General features: G+C 40.5%; 1 protein-coding gene across 1 annotated transcript; it reads left to right on the plus strand.

Moving 5' to 3' along the window:
• Positions 1 to 10,044: 10,044 nt before the first annotated feature.
• Positions 10,045 to 22,733, plus strand: zbtb34 (zinc finger and BTB domain containing 34; the record flags this gene model as incomplete). Its single annotated transcript, XM_083903225.1, has 2 exons — positions 10,045 to 10,162; positions 21,213 to 22,733. Exons 1-2 carry the CDS (start codon positions 10,145 to 10,147, stop codon positions 22,731 to 22,733), a joined length of 1,539 nt encoding a protein of 512 aa, XP_083759351.1. The 5' UTR covers positions 10,045 to 10,144.
• Positions 22,734 to 23,047: the final 314 nt, after the last annotated feature.

Consider the following 23,047-nt stretch of genomic DNA (forward strand, 5'->3'; position numbering starts at 1 on the left):
TGTGTGTGTGTGTGTGTGTTGGTGTTCACTTGTTATATGATTTCAACACCATCCACCTGTTCTTGCAGTGAAGAGACTGCAGGCAGACAGGTACAAGTAACTGCAGGGGTATCTGGATCAAATGCTTACGTACTCCAATCGCTCCCCCAAAATGAGTCTCCTTAAAGCGGACCTAGACCAGAAGTTCCAATTAACGCTGTTTGTTAGTGTGTATCTACGTCCTTACCTTGTTTAAGAAGCCCTGAAGGTTCAAAACAAACAGTTCAGCCACTGCTGAGAACGCTGTGTTTTATTGTAATCTCGGGCTCAGCGAGATCTCTGAAAAAACCCGGTCCGGTTACGTAAACACCAGTTCTCCGGAACAGCAGATCCTCCTGCTCCGGGCACTAGACCGAGTACATCCGGTTGCGTACATTGAACCGCAGAAAAAGAAGAAGAAAACGTCCATTGTGGAGGTGTTTCACGAGCGACAGTGTCTTCTGACTCTGGGTCTGAATCCGGGTCAAAGTCATAAAAGGGACTGCGGCGGGGAGTCGTGAAGAAGCTATTTTTAAACATTGTTAAATCAATGTTTTGACAATGAGTAGCAGTGCATCCACCGTTCCAGAGGGGGGAGTTGCGCTTCTGAGAGCGGGTGTGCTGAATATGTCACTTCCGGGTACTGGCCAATCACAAGACAGTCTTTCTTCTGGGTGAGAGAGTTGAGTCTGAAATATCGCGGCTGGGGAACAGCATCAGAAAAGAGGATTTCTATACTGGGAAGTTGTTGACAATAAAAACAAGTTAATGTATGTAAGTAGAACTCCATAACTAACATATATGTGCAACAGGACCACTCTACGTGAGCTTTAATAAATGATTCACTGGTGACATTTTACCCGTATTCGATAAATATTTGCTTCTCACAAAGCTGACAGCATCCTGGTTGAAGTAATTACTTTTCCGCGGCCATCTCCCATGGAGCAAAGTGTCCAGACAACAGCCACATTCTTAAACAGACACTTTCGGGGTCACGGCCCACTGTGGCAACAAACCGGACTGCTCGGAATATCTTTTGAAACTCAATCGTTACACTTAAACCCACTTGTTCGCTTGCATTCACTCAGTCTGCCGTGGCATTGAGATAGCACTCGCAGCACTTTGTGTGACTCAGAAGAGGAGCTGCAGTCTTTGAGGCTGTTTTTCAATGAATGCTAAGTAGAGTAACCACTGTGAAAATAACAAGACCAGGACATGACTTATCACAAGTAAGATGAACAATGAGAGCCAATGGATCGAAACCGGGAGGTTTACACATGATCTCACATAAGATATAAAACAAATGTAGGTGTAAATAGGAGATAAATGACTGACATTACATTTTAAAATAAATAAAAAATATTTGAATTTAAACCAGCAGGTAGCAGAAACAGGCATAAAGTGACATTATTATTAATATTAGCCTAAGTCCTAATATATACAGTATAATCAAAGATATATATATATATATATTTGTAGATCAAAGATGGTGTGTGAAAAAGCCTTTAGTCGTCATGATAATTCAGTAGATAATAACATTACTAAAGTCCCTCATTTAAAGTTAGGTAATAGGCTACTGCTACATGCATTTTTAATAGTAAGTTTGTATTGATGTGAGTTTTAATATTAAATGCACTGCCTACTAACAGTGCACAGTCAGACTGTGCAGCCCCAGCAGGAAACCAGCAGCTTATATGTCTCCGGTCTCCACTGATTAACATGGATAACTTTGACCCACAGAACGGGAAAGGATTCCTGTCTAATTGAATTACCGTCAGTCTCCCAGTCTCTGAATATGGTCTTGAACTTATGCTGCTCTTTGATAACAGAAACAATTTACTTTATATACTTATGCAGTGTGTGTGTTTTTTTTTCACTTAACAACAAACTGTAAACTTACTTAAGGTTGTGGTCCAAAGCATTACTGCTGTTTTTGTCGTTCTAACATCCATTGTTAGATGTAGCTGCCATTAAATAAAAGCCAAATGACTGAGCCGTCTAATATATGATAAAAGCGCCGTACATGCTGCTCTGAGAAAAGGAAATCAAAGCAGGTTTGTTCGAAATGAAGTCTGTTGCATAGCAGGCTTTTCTTGATTATGTAGACCTTAACACCTGCTGTGATTTGCTCCAAAGCTACGGTGAATCGGGGGCAGAAAACTGTGCAGTATGAGGACGTACAATGCTTCAATACTTTGCTCTGATCCAGAGGAAAGGGAAGGACAGAGGATGAATGACGAAAGCTCTTCTTAAGTGAGTTCCATTCACATGTTAAAGCTGCAGTGTGGGACTTTATTGTGTTATTATCCTGTCTCTGTTTGGTCGTCTGAACAGAAAGTATGTAATATTAGTTGTATGCTGTGAAAATGGGCTCTGTCAAGCAATACTACCAGACCTGACTGGGGGAGCATTTGTGTGCATACAGCAGCAACAGCATTTGTCCCATTAAACAGCTAAACAAGCAGCAGAATTCACTTATGATGGATGCCTCTTTGTGTCCTCCATCGTACGCCAAGTTGTCTCACTTTACTATATGTTGCTATTGCCTAACCATATCACTTCATGGGTGCAGCATGGGAATGTGAAGTCAGCTTAATCAACAGACATTGTTTGCAACAACAGACCAAGATCATGACACATTGCATTATTCTGGAATGAGGTTTTCCACTTAATCCATTTTTCTTCATCATAGGAAAACATTAAGGGTGAATTCCAATTCCTTGCTTAACCCTCAATCTTAACCCTCAATCTCAAAAATGTGCGCTCCCTCTAGTGCAAGTGCTGTCCCGATTCTCAGAAAAATGAGGGGCAAGTTTAAGGCCTGTATCGCCCTCAATATTGAGATTTTCCGAGACCACCCTTTGGAGCAAGGGCTACCCAGAATGCATTGCGTGTTTTGACATAACAAAGATGGCGCCGAAAGCAGCGAAACGAGTACACTACAAATTAAGTATTTTCTTTGTTAATAGAGATATAAAAATGATGAAAACCATTGTATTATCTTAGTTTAGGCCCATATTATGGATTACTGACGTCATTGTTGCGTAACATTTATTTTTATTTTACGATCTTTTGTCAATAGCCGGCCGGTGCGGACAAGAGATCGTTTGCTATCGTTTACTTTTCAATAAGCCGTGGTATTTGTATGAGTATCATCTTATAACTAACTGACAACCTAATAACTTGACTGACAAACAGATCGTAATAAATAATCGTGACGTAAATGTGTTCTTCTTCTTCTTTTTTGGAGTTGACAGACTGGACGCAGCTTTCGCGTTATTCTGCCCCCTACAGTCTGAAGACGTATCTGCATTTAAGGGGTGTCCCATTTCTAAGTGACAAAATAACCCTCAACACTTGGTTTTGAGGGCCAGTTAAGATTAAGGGTTGAGCTTGAGGTTAAGATAGGAATTGGAATTGGCCCTAAATGAAGACTCCTCAGTAATACAGGTCCTCAGCAGACAAACAGCCTTGTTCACTCTTCTTAGCATTTGCTAGCAGTTCCTTAATATGCATTTGACATTAATGTTCTATTAAATATTGTATCTCAAATGTCAGTGTCACATTCCAACGTGGACATCGGAAGATTTACAACACCATTGCCCCTCATTGCTTTGCTGTTTCCTCAGGAGAACCTGCCACAGGCAAATGCTTTAAAATTTAATGAGGTGATGAAGAAATGATCCAGAGGAGACAAAAACACATCAGGTCGGCCACAATAAGACTTTTCTTCTCCTTCCTCTCGGCCTCTTCTTTCCACTCAGTCTGCTTGTAGCCTGACCTCATTGTCAATAAATCAACTGGCCATTGAAACTTCTCTGGAAACCCCAGATCATAAAAGTGTGATGTGTGAATGATCAACACACCGACATGGACGGCTTTGCCTGGGCACATATTTTGCACGGTGCTGCAGGATAAAGGTGTCTCGTGAATGGCAGAGGGAGAAGTTCTTTTCTTCAGGCTGTTTGTTGTGAGCACAACACCTGCACTTTTTTTCCAGAGTCTTTAGGGGATGAATTTGACCTCCGTGCACAAGCTGAAGGGAATCCAACTTCTTCAAAATGTCAGAATACCACATACCTCTATTGTCTCTGACATGTTTGCTCCATGGAGGCTCGGATAAAGAAACACCTTTTGAAAAGTGGTGGAACTGACGCAACCTTTTTAAGAGCAATGAAGGAAACAAAAATTGTGTCACAGAGGCACTCCGATTGGTCCAAATGTGCTGGTAAAGACATTAAGAAGTGAAATAACACCTCTGAAGTGTTTCTTAAATGTTTAGTATTGACCAGAGACATTTCTCTGGTGAGTAGATGATTTCTTCTGGCATGCAGGGTCTTGGTACTAAAACAGCAGCACCTTCCTTTTCTCCAAACCTCCTCTGCAAGATTGGCTTCCAGAGACCTTCTGCTCTCCTGCGACTGACCCAACCTGGGGAACAGGGAGCTTTCATGGGAAATCTCAGGTGCTTATATACAAAATGGCAATTTTCTTCTTCCATAATTCCATGTTACTGCATTACCAGATCTTATCGTGGCGGCCAGTATCTCATTCCTGAGGTTTTAGACGTTAATGAAAGATGCTTTGCCTTCAGCCACTGGGGGCTAAATCAACAAGCCCAGGATTCCTGTTGGTCTTTGTACGGGGAAAAACCAAAGACACAGAGTGGACTGAACTGAGGTCAGAAACAACGCGTGGAGCTGAAGATGAAAATGCTGCACCCAAAATAAGCTTGTATGTAATCTAGCGTAAAGTACTTCAACCATTTTTGCTAGACACAAGTAGCCGGCCCTTTTATCGACTCCACCTGTTATGTTACAAACTTAAATTTAAAAAATCGTGAAATAAAAGTATTAAAAACTTTAGATAAAGGTTCACTTTTAAATTCCATTTTCATCACATTGAGCTTTAAATTACACTTGGTTGCATTATTTTCTAACCATTGAAACAGTTTAACCATTTATCTATTTTTAACTTTTAGCTTTTAGACAAATATTTCAATCATTTACCCATTGAGCCACTCTGTGCTAACAACTTAAACAGTTAATTTTAAAGGTGCATTATGTAATAAATCTAAAGCAACCGGCCATAAAATCCTCCTAATATGTCACAGAGACGGAATAATATTCATATAACAAACTGAACTCACCAACAACAACAGTACAGTCATCATATTTGCATAAAAAAAATATTTTGCAGACTGCAAATCATGTTTATGTTTTGAAATCATGTTTTGGCATGTGGCGCCACCTACCGCCGTCTACCAATCATTGCAGTGAGTAGAGTCTCAGCTGCCGAGCAACCACGGGTTGCCAGTTAGGTCAGAAAAGGAAACCTGAAAGAACTCGGTATTTTGAATTTGAATGTAGTAACCGTTTTTGGCCACATTCTTACATATGGCACCTTTAAGCTCTTGTGCGCAATCTTATCCTTTTCAGCTATTTCTACTCTTTTTTTTTAGCTATTTTTAGTTTTCAACTGCTGATCCATTAGCCTATGATTTATCGACCTCTGTTTTCATAATTTTCATATTCACAACGTGCTGTATCCAGTTCCATTTCTGACTCAGAAAAGTTTTTAATTCAACAATTCTATGTAAACTTGGATGGTAATCACTGATCTTGTGCACATGTGCAAGATACTTTCAATATATTACCCTTTTTATCTTCCCCGGGTCCACAGTGATGATTGCATGTTGCTGTCATGTTGTACATAGGCACATATAAATGACTAGATATTAAAGTGAATTCACTGGATCAATGTGCACCGTGGTATTATAATACAAAACGAATGGCACATTATTCTTTTCACTGGAGTACTGAAACATTCTGATAATTATCTATGATGTCCTTTGTGTGCCCTAGAATCAGACTGAGAAAAGCTCAACAATACGTGTTGAGGATATGTAATTTCAACCACTTAGGATCATTAAAAAGAGATCATATTGAATATCACCTCTGGAGAAAGAAAGAGAAAGCGAGAAAGAAGTAGAGAAGAGATTTGTTTGTTAGTCAGTTCTGACTCCACTCAATCTCCTTAGCCTTGTGAAAGAGTGGGAGAGAAAGGGTCAGGGTCAGCTTTCTGTAAATCTTCTGATGAAATGTTGACAAAACAGCCAATTTTCTGTAATTTTCCTACAGCCGTCTTTCAGCAGCTTACTCACTCAGAACCCCTTCATTTCAAACAGCGGCACACCGCGACCTCTGACATGTATCTCGTCCCTGACTCCTTTGGCCGGGCAGAAAGACGTAACAGTTGTGCCTTTTAGGTCAGGTGGATGCCGTTTAAGTAGCCAGCTTCATAAAGGAAGCCTTTGTCTAAAACAGGCTCTCTTGGGCCCCAGTAAAAGGATAAGAAATGTAGTTAATAGCTCAGGAGTGGCCTAATCATCAGCTGCCATTACTGCTCCAATATCAGCAGAGATGACAGACTTATCAATAACAAAGGCCCAGCTGAAGCCTCCGCCGCTCTGTCATTTTGATCTTTGCTCCACTAATCAGAGCTTTCATTTGAGCTAAGCACCGGGCAGCACACCTCTCATTCTCTTCATTCTGTGCCAGATATCACTCATCTTTACAAGCCACTCTGTATTCCCTCAACCCCAGGCCACCATTTCCACAAATTGGCTTAATTTCTCAGGCAAATATATGATACATCTGAGAGCTCATTATCCCTGCAACGCAAGTGATTATTGTACTTACTGGTGAAACTGTCTTAGCTTTTAAGGTTTTGTGTGGAGCGGCTATGGTTGAAGCCCAGCTGAGTTTTAAAATGAAATGAAGATATGTCAAACTGACTATCATTGTGTTATATAAATATTTAATACAATTATGCTTGTGTTTCCAGAGACATGAAAGGATTTCTGGGCAATTTTTTTCTACTGTTTGCCCAGTACATAGAATGGCAATAACATGTTGTTTGGCAAGAACACTTATTATATTAATAATCTGTTGATCAAATACAGAATGGATCATTACTCTTCGAGAGCAAATTACCCTCATGTAGAGTATTACATATTCTAAAGGGTGGTGATATTATGTGCTATTTAAAAGTAATATGCATAGTTTAATGTCAATATTTCAATTGTTCATTCTTCTCCATCAAGGAGAAACCTGAGAGGGCCAAAGAGGTGCTCCTGCACCTGGACGAGCTGGCCCTTTCATTTACAGTCATAGTGAGGATCAGGCAATGACTGACTCAGACACCTGCTATTGGGAAATATGTTCTCCATCAGTGAGCTATAGACTATTTCTGGACAGGAGCACTGGGAGACCATTGTTCTCCTCAACGCTGACATCCAAGGTATTCTGGGACTTTTGGCACACGTGGAAAACAATGTGGGAAAAAAAAAACGTGTTATTCATGTTAAGCTTAAATATTTAGCATTATCATGCTAACTGTGGTTAGTTGACTGCAGATTTGCTTGATATATTTTAAGAATGCGATAGAATTGCAAAACATCTATGTCCTATAAGAGACTCACACGCATCAATTTTAGACAAATACCCATCTTTCAATTTAAGCGTAATCAACCGTCTCAAGTTTAACATAAAATACTGGAGCTCCTTATTCGCTCAGTTTGAGACTTGATATGCTTTTCAAACAAATCATCTGGCCTCTGCTCCTATGCAGTCTTATACAAGGGCAGGGGGTTCGGAGATTTTTGCAATGTCATCTGGGATTAAAAAGGAGCAGCCCATCAGAGCCCCAGGCCACACCACCTGGAGCCCCTATATGATCCCTTGCTGCTGTACCACTCAAAAGCAGCCCCATTAGCTTACCGCCAAATCATTCTTGGTCAACCAAATGCCGCTGAGCAAACAAAGCCTCGTTTCAGAAAAGATTATAACTCCAACAGGAAACCCTTTGATTTTGAGTTTGTTTGAAATGTTATCAATACCATAATCATTCCTGCGGATCAACCGAGCCATCGCTAATCAGGATACCCGGGCTGCAGTTATGCATCAATCTCCAAAGAGAAAAAAAACAACAACAACAAAAGAAAATCACTGTTGAGGACAGAGGATTTACTTGTTTAACAAGTAGCACGTGCATTGACAAAGCAATTTCTTTCTCTATGTTCATCACCCACCTGCACACAGATTAGGTCAGATATTCACCTGCGCTGCCAACTTGTCACTCACACTTAATAGAAAAAAGAAAAGAAAAGAAACACACACAGCACACATTCATTCCTCCACAAGTACTGCAGATAAGGTGCTACCAACAGAAGACAGCATACAAGACTTTACCTTGTCCATTTTACCAACAGGAAACCTAACATTAAAAAAGATTTTAGAAAGTTAAACAAGATTTTTTTTAAACTGAGAATACATTTCACACAAGCAAATATCATAATCTATGAGTGTCAATAAAGTGACAATAAATTAAACAGATCAATCAATCAATCTATCTACTTTTTATCTATGTATGTGTGTGTATATATATACACATAAATATGTATATGTGTGTGTGTGTGTGTGTGTGTGTGTGTGTGTGTGTGTGTGTGTGTGTGTGTGTGTGTGTGTGTGTCCAGATTTCTAAAAGTGCTTTGAAATAATTACAATTGCTATGCTTAAGATTTATTATTCAAGGTTCCGGCCAAACAGATTAAAGCAAATGTTATGTTTTCTTGAGGTCACACTCACAGGATTTTCCCACTGTGTTATTTGTGTAGTTTTGTTGGAAGGAGAACATCCTGGACAGAGTTGTGCAGTGTAACGAAAAGGAAGGAAGAGTGGTGCTGGAAGAGGTCTTAGGTTTCATTGTCAATTTAGTCTCTGGCGCCCCTTTGTGGTGTCTATTAGAACTGAATGAATGAATTTTGAGTTCATGAAGGAAGACAAAAACTGTCATGAAATGCACCAATAATAATCACTTATTTCATATATCCCTTGTGAGTGAACATGCAGTACATGTATATGTAATATTATTATTATTAGTAGTAGTAGTATTAGTAGTATTATAATTATTTATTATTAATAATAATAATAATAATAATAATAATAATACAATGTTTATGATAGAGTGAGTCTGTTTTTCTTAAAAATCTATTGACCTTGTGTTGATGCAGAATATGTGGTCATATGTGGACTTTGACCATGTATATATAAATAAAGAAAGAAATATGTTGAATTATAATAAGATAATAAATTAATAAGACTTTGCCAGAACAATATTTAAAACGCAGTGAATGGCCTCTTGACATGGCTTTCTTCTGTCATTATGGTCAACATGGGTTCAAATGAGGTTGTTTTAATTATACAATTTGCTAATTTCTTCATTTCAGGGGGTGTAGTTGATCTCAATACTTGAGTCATTTCCACGTGCTGTGATTACACGTCTCATAAAAAGTGAAAATTCTGCTTTTGATTAGTGAGGGGGTTTATTAAAACAATTTAGGCCATACTGCGCACACCTATCATGACACAACACATAGGAAATTTCCCCACTGCGGGACTAATAAAGTACTATCTTATACACATTTATATATGTATGTACTTTTAAATAATAATAATAAAATAAATGCTCTCTCACCAAAGTTATATAGATTTTAATTTCCCAGTCTCCCAATTTGTTCTATGCTATGAAAAATAAAAAGGGGGATGATTAGACCCCCCCCCCCGTGCGCACACCAGGTGCATAGATCAGTATAGTGCCCAAAGTGTCAAACGTGTTACAGTAAACGCAGCAAAAAATGGTGGATTGCACCAAATAAACGTTCGCGTCGTACTTAAACGTTGCCTCCCACTGTCAGTGTTCAAAAAAAGATAGTATACGTGACTGACCTACAGTATGTGCTACAGTAACTGGGCTATAGTCAGAATACAAGAGTATTCACTATTATGTCACCTGCTCACAACAATTTGGAAAGCGACTGTGGGCTACTTTCCACTTATTTTGCGCACGCACAACCACGTCGTATAGGAAGAACAAGATGTCTGAGTCCGTGAACTAGGGAGGGGCGGCTGCAAAACACACTGATAGCCTGAATGCAAAGAGCCAAAAGAACACTTCCTGTTGATGCAAAAATTGCAGCAGCAACTGTCTGACACATCTGGACTGAAGAAGGGGGGAGGCCTGGCTGTAGTGTTAGCGAACTACCGAGGGGAATGGACACGGTTCAATGTTAACCTGGAAGACGGTGAGTTTTGTGCACTTTGTTGTTGTTAATGATTGTGAGCATAGCGCGTATTTTGTGTCTTTGCTCCTGCGGTGGAAGTAAAGGCGTAAAGTGCGGTCTACAGTCGTGCGCTAGCCACCAACTGCTAGGTAGCATTAGCCGCTAAGTAGCCCCCGTCTCATATGGAAAGGTTGCTAGCGGTGGCTAGCAAAGCGCTGACTAGCTTAGCCTGCTATGGGAGCAATTTCACATGACAGCCGACATAGTTTGTACCCTTGTTCGACGCTGGAACTTAGCGACATAACTCTGCGGTGCCGTTAAGGTTCTGTAGAGTCATATAAACGGTGTCCGAACCCTCTGCCGAGACACGGAATGTGAAAATGTGAATTCAGTGTGAAAATTAAGCATTTTTTTCATATTATAAAGATTGTATGATCTGAGACTGCGCTAGCAATCATAGCTGGCACTAGTGCATTGCTGCATAGTTGGGCGTTTCGGCCTTGGGGATCGATGCAAAGCTTCAACCTTAAATTAAAGTCCATTTTAGGTGTTATCATACGAATGAGGAAATAATTGAGACACCACAAGAGAAAGTAAGTAGACGTGTTGACGACGCTAACGCTAATATTAGCTGACCCGCTACATAGACCACCCGCCCTCCTCAAAAATCAATGGCTAACTCAAGTCTTTGACTAACTTTGCCTTTACTGTCTCGGTTTTGCGGAGACATACTTGAAGAGCGATGCTAAACAACAGTGTCCCGCATTGTTCGTGCACTGTGTCGGTGTCATAGACGCAGTCACTGTGCGAGAACCTGCATACCAGTCTATTTTTTTGATTAACTAGATACAGTACTATTGTAAACAATCTAAACTTGAAACGATGATCAGTCGGGGAGTAGGGGGTGGCATGAGGTCCCGGTGTCAGAACCGTTTTCACATATCTTGCAGTCTTAGAGAGACCCAATATTTTCAAAGCTCTTGGTAGTGGTTAATGTATATGTAAACCAATGGGTGCCATGTTACGACAGATAAGGACGAAGTGCAGGGACATGGCAGGTTATTCAGTACACCTGGGTTCACCTCGGTCACCAAGACCTTTGAGTGGCACCATAATCCTGTGACATCCATTTGCTCTGAAACCTCCCGTTCTGCTGCATTGACGACCCAGTTTCAAACCAAAAACACACGTTACTCCTGGACAACTGCATCTGAAACCATTCCAAATATTTTAACTATAAGGCATGTCAGAACAGAGTTGAGCCAAAGCAATTTAGACTTTTGCATGAGTAGGCATTATGGTTTTGTACCCATTCAACTTTCCCTTTTTATAGTCCTGTTTCCTGCTTGGGAACAGTTGTAAAACTGAATTGTTTTGAATCACCAGCTGTAATGAGATGCTAGGTGTAGCATAATAATAGCAACGTTTGTGAGGTCTGTTTTGATGATCTTGTATTTAAGATGTTACTTGGGAATCCTTTGCAATTTGTGTAGCAAGTGCCATGAAAATAAGTTTTTATTTTATTTTTTTTATTTCTGTGTTGTGCTCACAACAATGTTAAACGATAATGATGATTATCTATTTTCCCTGAATCAGTGTAACTGAGAGAACTGAGCAAGATACCAAAGTCTGACTCAACATTAGGCACTTTTCTTCCTGTATTTCAACAGCATATGTCGGGTACTAATCTAAACTTTTGTTCCTCCTTATGCAAATCCTGACCATTTGGAGGTAATAAAACCTGTTTTAAAGCCGTTCCATCAACTGGATCCCTGCCAACTGCACTTGCAATGTGTGCTCAGCGCAGAGTCATATCCTAGATAATTAGTTGTCATTGTTAATTGCACCGTCCATGCTGCGAACAAGAGGTAGTGGAGTTGACTGTGTAGACAAGCAGGACAGTCTGCAGCATGAAAGCACCAGTTATGCAGGGCAGAGTCAGAGTAATGTTGCTCTGGAGGTTTCCTTTAAAGTAGTTACTCTCATTTCAGTGATGGAAACAATACACTAAAATAAATACACTACCGTTCAAAAGTTTGGGGGGTCACTTATACAATTGTTTTGTGTTTTCCATTAAAACTCACATTTTTATTCACCAAAATAGTTGCAAAATGAAAGAAGAAAATATAGTGAAGACATTGACAAGATTAGAAATAATGATTTTTATTCGAAATAATAAATTTGCCCTTCAAGCATTGCTTTCGTCGAAGAACCAGCAAACTGTTTTTGGCTGTGCTAGTAAATTGCACACAGGTTTTCTAATCATTCAATAGCCTTCTAACATGATTAGCAAACACAATGTACCATTAGAACACTGGAGAGATGGTTGCTGGAAATGGGCCTCTATAGACCTAGAGTCAGGGGTTGGGCTAGTCATGATCGTCCAACTGGGGCTTGGCGATTATGGCAAAAATAATAATCACATTGATTAATTTGAATGATATTTAAATCACGATTAATAAACACGATTATTCATTGATTTCAAAACTTGAGTATTTATTGAACACAGGCAAAATCAAAACAAAACACTCCGCAACAACAGCACAACATTTATCATACAGGAAGTCCAAAGTCTTAACATGCGTCTTGAATCCTGGGTTGCTTACGGTACTGATGCGTCCTTCACTACCATAGTTTTTAATTAATATCACAGCCTCCGCTATCTCTTGATGTCTGTGCGGCGCATTAATCGTTTTTCTTCGATTATGATCTTTTTATGATCGTGAGAAGCCAAAATCGAAATCACGATTAAAATTTGATTAATCGTCCAGCCCTAACATCAACACAATTCTCTTCTTTTTCCCTCTACACACCACTACAATGGATTTGAAATGAAACGAACAAGATGTGCTTTAACTGCACACCTTCAGCTTTATGTTGAGGGTATTTACATCCAAATCAAGTGAACGGTATAGGAATTACAACACTTTCTATATGTGCCTCCCACTTTATAGGGGACCAAAAGCCAGGCCTCTACTGCAAAAGTCTTCAGTTCCTGCTTGTTCTTGGGGCATTTTCCCTTCAGTTTGGTCTTCAGCAACTGAAATGCATGGTAAATCAGATTCAGGTCAGGTGATTGAATTGGCCATTACATAACATTCCACTTATTTGCCTTAAAAAACTCTTTGGTTGCTTTTGCAGGATGCTTTGGGTCATTGTCCATCTGCACTGTGAAGCGCCGTCCAATGAGTTCTGAAGCATTTGGCTGAATATGAGCATATAATATTGCTGGAAACACTTCAGAATCCATCCTGCTGCTTTTGTCAGCAGTTACATCATCAATAAATACAAGGGAACCAGTTCCATTAGCAGCCATACATGTCCACGCCATGACACTAGCACCACCATGCTTCACTGATGAGGTGGTATGTTGTGGATCATGAGCAGTTCCTCTCCTTCTCCACACTCTTCTCTTCCCATCACTGTGGTACAAGTTGATCTTGGTCTCATCTGTCCAGAGGATGTTCTTACAGAATTGTAACGGCTTTTTTAGGTGTTGTTTGGCGAATTCCACTCTTGTCTTCCTGTTTTTGAGGCTCACCAATGGTTTACATCTTGCTGTGAACTCTCTGTATTCACTCTGGTGAAGTCTTCTTTTGATTGTTGACTTTGAAACACATATACCTACCTCCTGGAGAGTGATTTTGATCTGGCCAACTGTTGTGAAGAGGTTTTTCTTCACCAGGGAAAGAATTATTCTTATTATTAGTCGTCCACCACAGTGGTTTTCCATGGTCTTCCAGGTCTTTTGGTGTTGCTGAGCTCACCTGTGCATTCTTTCTTTTTAAGAATGTTCCAAATAGTTGATTTGGCCACACCTTATGTTTTTGCTATTTCTCTCATGGGTTTGTTTTGATTTTTCAGCCTAATGATGGCTTGCTTCACTGACAGTGACAGCTCCTTGGATCTCATATTGAGAGTTAACAGCAACAGAAATAATCGAACCACAAACTTTATTTAAACAATAGTGCACTATCAAATTAAACACGAACATAAAACCACACAAATTAAAAATAAATAAAGTTTAGTGCTATCCAATAAAAATAAACAACAGTTTAACCCACTCGCAGAAACTACAACTACAAATACACCATGCTGCTCCAAGTGAAAGAGACGAGTGATGAGGACCTAATTGAGAGGCTTGCACTGGGTGGCGATGTAGAGCGAGTGTCTGTCCAATATCCATCTTCAAACCAACGTCACTGCGCTGCATTACAGATGCTTGCACACTGTGGTTCGTTTGTTGACATTAATTTTCTCATTCAGTTCAGTAGTTCAATAATTTATTGCCATGTCAACACAGGTGATTGGAATTTGTTTTGGTGCCATTCTAGACATTGTAGTCTATGCTGAATCCTAAATGATCTCACACAGCGGACTTCAACGAAGACGGTGCCCCTTCAAACTTCCTTTTTTTCAGTCTCGTTCACTCACCATTTTTCCTACACAGTTCAGACAGCAGCGCTCAATATTTGCATGCGTGGCGCTGATTGGCTCTGAAGGTGGCATGAACAGAGCAGCGCTGAACTCTGTGTGCAGCATGTCTCTGCTCCTGAGTGGATCTAATCACACAGTATTGTGTATTTTAATTCTATATATATATATTATGGCTGGGCAAAACTAATCACTACCTGTATATGTAGTTTATTTAAGTTTAAACATATTTCACAACGTAGTACCTACACACAACAATAAGTAAATGACCTCACTCTCTCGCTCTCGCTCTCTCTCGCTCTCTCTCTCTCCCTCCCCGTGCCTCGCGCTCTCTCCTCACACTGGTTTAAATGACAAACAAACAAATGCTGAGTGCTGATCAAAATTTTTGTGTTAGTGATTTCAGGTCCTGACTCTTGTCTTAAATATGACAGGCTTCGTTCAGTGATTTAAACACATATATAAACATTAGTGAAACGTTTACATGCAGAGCACGCGCTCACTTGCTAAGTATTCGGTGTGAACCGTTATACCGCCCAGCCCTACACTCTACTACATGTGCGTGTAGCCGCGTGCACGTGTGTTGCTGATGCTGCGCGATGCGGGTGCATTTGATCGGCTTATTAAAATCGGAATATTCTGACTGATCGGTCGGTCACCGATTTCGGCCGATTCCGATCACTGGCCGATTAATCGGTGCATCCCTAATAAATATATACAAACACATACACATACATACACAAACTGCTAAACAGCTTAATCTGCCCTCCGCAATTTAACAATTTATTAATTTAACAAACCTCCTCCTCATGCTGGTCACCAGCTTGGTCACACACTACTGTGGGATGGCATCTCATTCTTTAAAGCGGACCTAGACCGGAAGTTCTAGGTCCGCTTTAATTATCATTAAATCAATAAAAATCTTTTTTTAAGATTTTTTAGTGTGTATCTGCGTCATTACCTTGTTTACGAAGCCCTGAAGAAACAAACAGCTCAGCCGTTGCTGAGAACGCTGTGTTTTATTGTAATCTCAGGCTCAGCGAGATCTCTGAAAAAAACAGGTCTGGTTACATAAAGAGCAGTTCTCCTGAACAGCAGATCCTCCTGCTCCGGGCACTAGTCCGGGTACATCTGGTTGCGTACATTGAACCGCAGAAGAAGAATAACATCCGTTGTGGAGGTGTTTCACGGGCAACAGTGTCTTCTGACTCTGGGTCTGACTCCGGGTCAAAGTCATAAAAGGGACTGCGGCGGGGAGTCGTGACGAAACTATTTTTAAACATTGTTAAAACGATGTTTTGATAATGAGTAGCAGTGCATCCACCGTTCCAGAGGGGGGAGCTGCGCTTCTGAGAGCGGGCGTGCTGATTATATCACAAGACAGTTGGGAAGGCTCTACGCTGGCTGGCCAATCACAACACACTCTGTCTTCTGGGGGTGAGATTTATGTCTGAAATATCGCGGCTGAGCACAGCGTCAGTAAAGACAGATTTCTATCGGCTCGTTTACAGCAACTAGGAGGTTTTTGACCATTATAAACAAGTTAATGTATGTAAGTAGACCTCCATAACTAACATATATCTGCAACAGGACCACTCTATGTGAGCTTTAACCGGAATAAGTCAGCCCATGTTATTGTGTTGGTCACACTGGAACGAACAGCACTGTCACTGGTTGCAGAACCTCATCTCGATATTTCTCTGTGCGTTGAGTTTATCTTCAATGATGACAACTTTGTTTTTCCAGTTACGGAGATGACAAGAGTCAATAGTAGAATAAGCTGTTTGGCATTGGCAGATAAGATTTGGCAAGTTTTTCATGGGTGCAGCCCACATACTCGCCTCTGCTGCTCATCCCACAAATGCATTTTCCTGAGAAATGTTGCACCATTTAACAGGGAAATAAACCGGCTTTCCAACGTTATAATAGTTATTTCCAAGAAGCATTGATACAACAAAGAAATAGTCAACCAAACACAAATTTCCTTTTTTTTGCACTAAGTTTATTAAAATGTATATTGCACATTAACAATAGTATTTTGTAACCTGTATCAAGTCGATGTGAGTTTTCACATCAGTTTCAGTGAGCAATTTATATGCGTGCCTTTTAACAAAGAATTAATTAAAATGGGATCATTGGGGTTTGAAGACAACACACGACATTTGAGAACATCATGGTTTTGAGAAACACTAATAAATTATATATTATATAATTATCTTGACTTTTTATGGACCAAATCTGTGAACTCAGGTGAGTTGGAGTAGGACTCGGAGTTGCACGGTTTTGGGCCAGTTTAATACATCAGATTCTTGTAGTTCTCCAACCATGACAATTTTAATCATGGTTAACCGTAAAACCGGTTAATCCTGACATCCCTACATGGCATACATTGAGTTCCACACAATGTAATTAGTTAATTATGGCTTCAATTCAGGGTTGTTGTTTTTTTTAATAGGTGGTGTCTTTAACATAGATGAGTTGAGAATGGAGAGGTTCAAAACACATAGTGAGATCTTTAAAGACTTTCACTTGCTTGTATATGGCATGTGATTTGGCTGAAAAGGCGTAAAGATGGCAATTACCTTTTCCCCAATATTTTACACCAAATAAGTCAGATAAAAGAACACACCTGAGGGCTACGCATACATTATTGAGCTCTTGGTAAGCTTTAACCATCTCCACAATATATATTATATTTTTTCCTACTCTAGCAGAGTAGTTTAATGTATCACAGTCTATTTTTATCTTGTTTTGAGCTATCTGTTTTAAATTGCTCCTCTAACCTTTGCTTGTTAAGCATTTCTGTTCTGGATCTGCTCTGGAAATGCTGCTGATGGTGAAGAAAGCATACATTGCTTACTTGCTGACTTTGATTTATCCTCTACTCTTTACCCTTTTTTCTTTTTCTTTTTTTTACTCCGTATGCAGTTCTTTAGTGTAATGTTTCCACAGTTGTGTGCTCATCTTTGGTTTAGCTAAGCATCATGTTTGTATCGCACAGCAGCTGTGTCAAACATGCTTACTACCAGGCACAAAACACGAGCCACAGATGGAGTCTTTGAGCAGAGTTTGAACATTTTTGGTTTTCCCTCATGAGTCAAGCATGTGCATGTGCAACCATGCATTCTTTGGCTGCCCTTCAACTTGGCAAGATCCAGTATGCATGTTGTTGGCAGCCACCACTGATGAGAGTTTATCGTTAGGGAAAGGTGCAATGATAATGATGCACACCTTATTATTATGCTCTCTGTTTTGTTACATCCTTCCCTCTCTTATGCATGGATGAGATCATATGGTTTGTTAGCAGGTGTCTTTGCACGCTTTGGCAACTAGAGTGCTGACGTTGATTAAATGTGCTGAAGATCATGCTAAGTTACTGGGTGGTGGTGGTGCAGGAGAAGACATTGGCAGATGGTGTTTGTGTCTGTGTGACTTGTTACAGTTAAATATTTTCTTTTACAAATGCAGAATCATACAGTACCCTTTTGTAAATAGATCTCACAGTTGTGTTCTGGTGGTTTCAGTAGTGCTTCTGAGAAGACAGGGACCCATACTGGTTCATATTGTAGGCTGCCGCAATTAATCGATTACTTAATTAAATGCCAACTCATCAATTAATTTGTTAGAGTGTCAATTCATTTATTGTCTACCGCTTTATCCTCCACATGAGAGTTACAGGGCGATAGGTGGGGTTCACCCTGGACAGTCCATTACAGGGCCAACACTCTGAGACTAACAAGTCTCTTTGCTATTCTTGCTATCGTTTTGCTATCTTAATAACAAACAGAAACATTTCTTTATTTATTTTGAGGTGTGTGAAAACATAGATTAACATGTTGTAGCATTTTGTGGACCACACAACATAATGTTTTATAAAAAGCTAAAATGTTAAGCTGGTATGTTGTGAAACATCATCAACGGAGTTTGATTAAAGAGCATTATCCGCATATACCAATGTAATTACTTGCACCTTTTTTTAAGATCCATCAGAGTGAATGAAAGAGAGAGTCATGTCAAACTCACTTTGTTTATGCTCACCTTCCATAACTGGATGTTCTTCTTTCTTTGCCAAATAGTATAGTCGTGTAGTTCTCATGCACCATTGTCCAGGTATAGTAAACACGGGTACATTATGTTCCATCAACCATACTTGCTTAATTTTCTCTATATCATGTCGAGCTGTAATTGTCGAAAAAAGGGAGGAGTGAACAATGAATTACTTCTAAATGTATCCCTCATCAGCTTTTTAGGCCCCATATCCTTATCTGATGTTGATAACAAAGCTGAACAAAACACCATTTAATAATAAAGCTATCATTATCAGTAAAATAAATATTTTTGACTGAAGTGCTGAACAGACTCCTCTGACATGTGCTGAGTCTACACAGGATTAGAGCATTAGTGCAGTGGTGGCAGCAGCACAGATCTCTGTAGTTGTGGAGCAGGTCTGCTGCAGAACTGGTTTGATGCTTCTGCTATATTTTACATGCGTACTAGGGATGCACCGAAATTAAAATTGTTGGCCGGAACCAAAAACCAGCATTTAAAAGGTCGCATCTTGTTGGAACCGTTTTATTGAAACTGATTGGAAGTGGGAATAGACAGGCGCGTGCGGGCCACAGTTTTTGCATGCATTATCACAACATCCTATTTCGGTCGTGTCGTTTCAGTGTTAAGTCTTTTAGCCGAATTTTCCGTGCATCTCTAATATGTACATACTTTTATGATTTAGATTACATTTGAAAATAATAAAACCTACTTTTATATACTCCAGATACTTCTCTGTACTTGAATAAATGCCAGGAGTCTCTTCTATGAAGCCACACATCTGTTTTCAGGGAACTGAAACACGAGAGTGCTTTTGTATTTGTGACATTTGGGTCAGAAATGGATGCCACGACTGTCTTTTTTTGTTGTGAAACCCTTGTGGCTTGCCGCTAAAAAATATGCAAGAGCTCTGTTTCCAAAGTGAGCCCTGCAGCTCACTCCTGTGAGATGCACCTGAGACGCAGATTTTATAGGAGCAGCTCAGTTCTTCTCATCAGTCTCATGTGGACCCACTTGCCGTGAGGCTGTAATGCAGTAGTCTCAGACACGTGGCACGATATTTTGTGTCCCTTCACTTGATATCAAAGTTTAATGTAAGTGCGGCCCCGCAGTTAAAGCACATCTTGTTTGTTTCATTTCAAATCCATTGTAGTGGTGTATAGAGCCAAAAAGAAGAGAATTGTGTCAATGTCCCAATATTTATGGGCCTGACTGTATATTCTGTGCAAACTGCCAAATGTTGTTGTAATCTCAGCGACATTAACCTCAACAGACCCAGAGTCAAATCAGTGGATGGTTATGGTATGGGTTATGGTTATTTTCACAGGAGGGCCTAATTATGACATCTTTTTTTTAACTTCCTATATAAAACAGCACTCGCAAGGTGAAATTGAGTATGAAATCATCACACTGTCAACTTTTACATACTGTGCATAAGTGTGTCTCGATTACGCCACAGCGGGTGCAATGTAAGTAGAGTAATAAAACATGTGTAATCACTTTAATAAAGCTGAGTGAAGTCTTTTTTGCTCACAGAGCTGTTGATGTGCCTGGTTGTCCCTGAGGTAATTGACAGGTCTCGAGCACTACTGATGTTCAAGATGCGTTTGCTGTTAATTTCATTACAATTAAAATTTGAATCTCATCGGCACTCAACGTGGTTTAAATAAGTGTGTACTAGACACACGGGACACCTCTTCTATGAATGATAAGTTCAGATTAATGTATGAATGATTTACTGTATTGTCAAACTGTGTTTTTGGGGAAGAATGGATATGGTTGTTGATAGTAGTTCAGTTTTGTGTTTCTTGTCATCAGTGTGTGAGGTTGTGCATGCAAGACGAAAGCCTAATTTTTACTCCATAGTTTCTTGTGTGAAAGGTTTTAGTTGTATCTGTATAACCACATACCTTTAGTTGGCTCTTTCAATAACCAGTTTATCCTCCCAGTCAGCTTCTTTATATGTATCCATGTGTTAGTTTAGTAGCCATTGGAAACAAACTGCCATAGACTATAAAATGCATGCATCAAAAGATCAATTTTGGAATTTTATGGATCGATATTAAATATAATGTTTAATGTGGTTTGCAATTAAAATTTTTAATCATGTAATTTATTTACATTTACTTTTCAAAATATGATTAAGATCTCTTTACATCTTGTTTTGCATTCGTGCTTCATTATAGAGCTGTGAACACTGCTCTTTCTCTTTCTTTCTCACCAAACACATGGATGCATCTGCCATTAGCAGCATCAGGAAAAATCCCACCATGTCAGTAAACCAGTTGACTTACTGCCCTCAGCAGGTGGCCAGTGTAACACATAACATTGTTGTCGTTATTCCTCTTTAGCTGTTCAGTTTCCCACAATTGATGTGCCTTGCTCAGCAGGCAGGCCTTGGCATAGCACTGCATGCATAACAGCTGCCTATCACAATAATCAACTCAATGGCCTGGAATATTTAAAATATTTTTGTATCAAAAGTTCACCCCCAAACTGTTGGCTATAATATTTTTGAATGTAAAAAAATCTGTAATCCATTATAAATTAGGTAATGTTTTCTTCTGTTTTGTTTCCCCTTTTCCATCAGGTTGCCGGCAAACTGGAGAAACATATCCAAGAAATGGACGACGGCAGCTACATCGAGTTTGATGTGCCGGAGTTCAGTAACACTGTTCTGACTCAGCTCAATGAGCTGCGGCTGCAGGGGAAGCTGTGTGACATCATAGTTCACATTCAGGGCCAGCCATTTCGAGCCCACAAGGCTGTGTTGGCAGCGAGTTCACCCTACTTCCGTGACCACTCAGCCCTCAGCACCATGAGTGGCCTTTCCATCTCGGTCATCAAAAGTCCTGAGGTGTTTGAACAGCTTCTTGCATTCTGCTATACAGGTCACATGTCCCTACAGCTCAAGGATATCATCAGTTTTCTCACTGCTGCCAGCTTCCTGCAGATGCAGACCATCATTGACAAATGTACCCAAGTCCTGGAACGCATCCACTCTAAGATCAGCCTCCCAGTCGGTGCCTGCAGTCCAGAGAAGGATGACTCGCAGGCTGGTCACAATGGGGTCAATGACAGCAACCTCTTTGTAAACCCTACCCAGATCTCCCCCCCTTACTACTCCCGGCAGAGTCGAGGCTTGAGCCGGGGGCGACAGCAGCAGGAAGAAGCCCAGTCGGACCGTGGCAGTAGTGATAGCGTGTCAGAGCATGATACTCCCATGGAGGGAGAAACGGAGCAAGTGGAACTGATCGGCAAAGACGGGCAAGTAACAGATGTGCATGTGAAGGTAGAGAAGCCTGACAGGCCCACTTACTCCGATAGTTCCTCGGCTGGTGATGATGGTTACCACACAGAGTTGGTGGATGGAGAACAGGTGTTGGCTGTTAGTGTGGGTTCTTACTGTCCTGTCATCCAGCCTGCCACTTACTCTTACTCAGGGCTGACCTCCCCGTGCTTTGTCAACATCAGCAGTTCCAGTCCTTCGCGCTCCATACTCAGTGGCTACCGAGGTGGACGAGCCAGGTCAAAGCGCCCCCTGGCCATCCCGGCAGGGATGCTGAGTCATACCAAGCCAGATGATGGCGAGTCCGCTGTGGGAGCCACCGGGCTTGAGAACGACGTGCGAGAGCGCAGCCTGCGTAGCCAGTGGTACCCTTACAATGAGAGACTCATTTGCATCTACTGTGGAAAGACCTTCAACCAGAAGGGAAGCCTGGACCGCCACATGCGCCTGCATATGGGAATCACTCCGTTTGTTTGCAAATTCTGTGGCAAGAAGTACACACGGAAAGACCAGCTGGAGTACCACATCCGTGGCCACACGGACAACAAGCCCTTCCACTGTCAGATCTGTGGAAAATGCTTCCCCTTTCAGGGCACCCTGAACCAGCATCTGCGGAAGAAACACATGGGAGCATCGGAGAGCAACAATCACATTGAGTCTCCAGAGAGGACCGAGGCAGGCGCTGGCCAGAAGGACCAAGAGGATACGTCTGAGGGGATGGCCTTTGAGGCGCAATATGCAGAGGAGGCACCAGCCAATGATATGGAGGAAAGCTCTAAATGTAGTCCAGCCCAGGATCAAGCATCAAGATGTGATTTTTAGGGTTCAGGTTAAGGAAGCTTTAAGAAGTGTTTATTTCAACTCAAGTTAAAGGACTTTTTGGAATCAGCTCCCTCTAATATGGACATTTCTTTCATTAAGGTTCTCTGTCAGTTTTGTGAAAGTTGGTCATTGAATGCAAAGTGGAGATGGGTGCTTTATAGAAATTTGAATCTTACCTGTAAAGGGAGTAACAACTTACTATTTTGAAGGAGGTCCTAATAATCAAGACCTCTTCATTGATTTCTCTTTTTATCTTTTAATGTTTTTTAAAACATATTTACAGAGTTATATAGGCATGTTGCAATAATTGATAA

This window comes from Microchirus variegatus (assembly GCF_963457635.1).
Source record: "Microchirus variegatus genome assembly, chromosome: 16".
In the NCBI taxonomy this organism is placed as follows: domain Eukaryota; kingdom Metazoa; phylum Chordata; class Actinopteri; order Pleuronectiformes; family Soleidae; genus Microchirus; species Microchirus variegatus.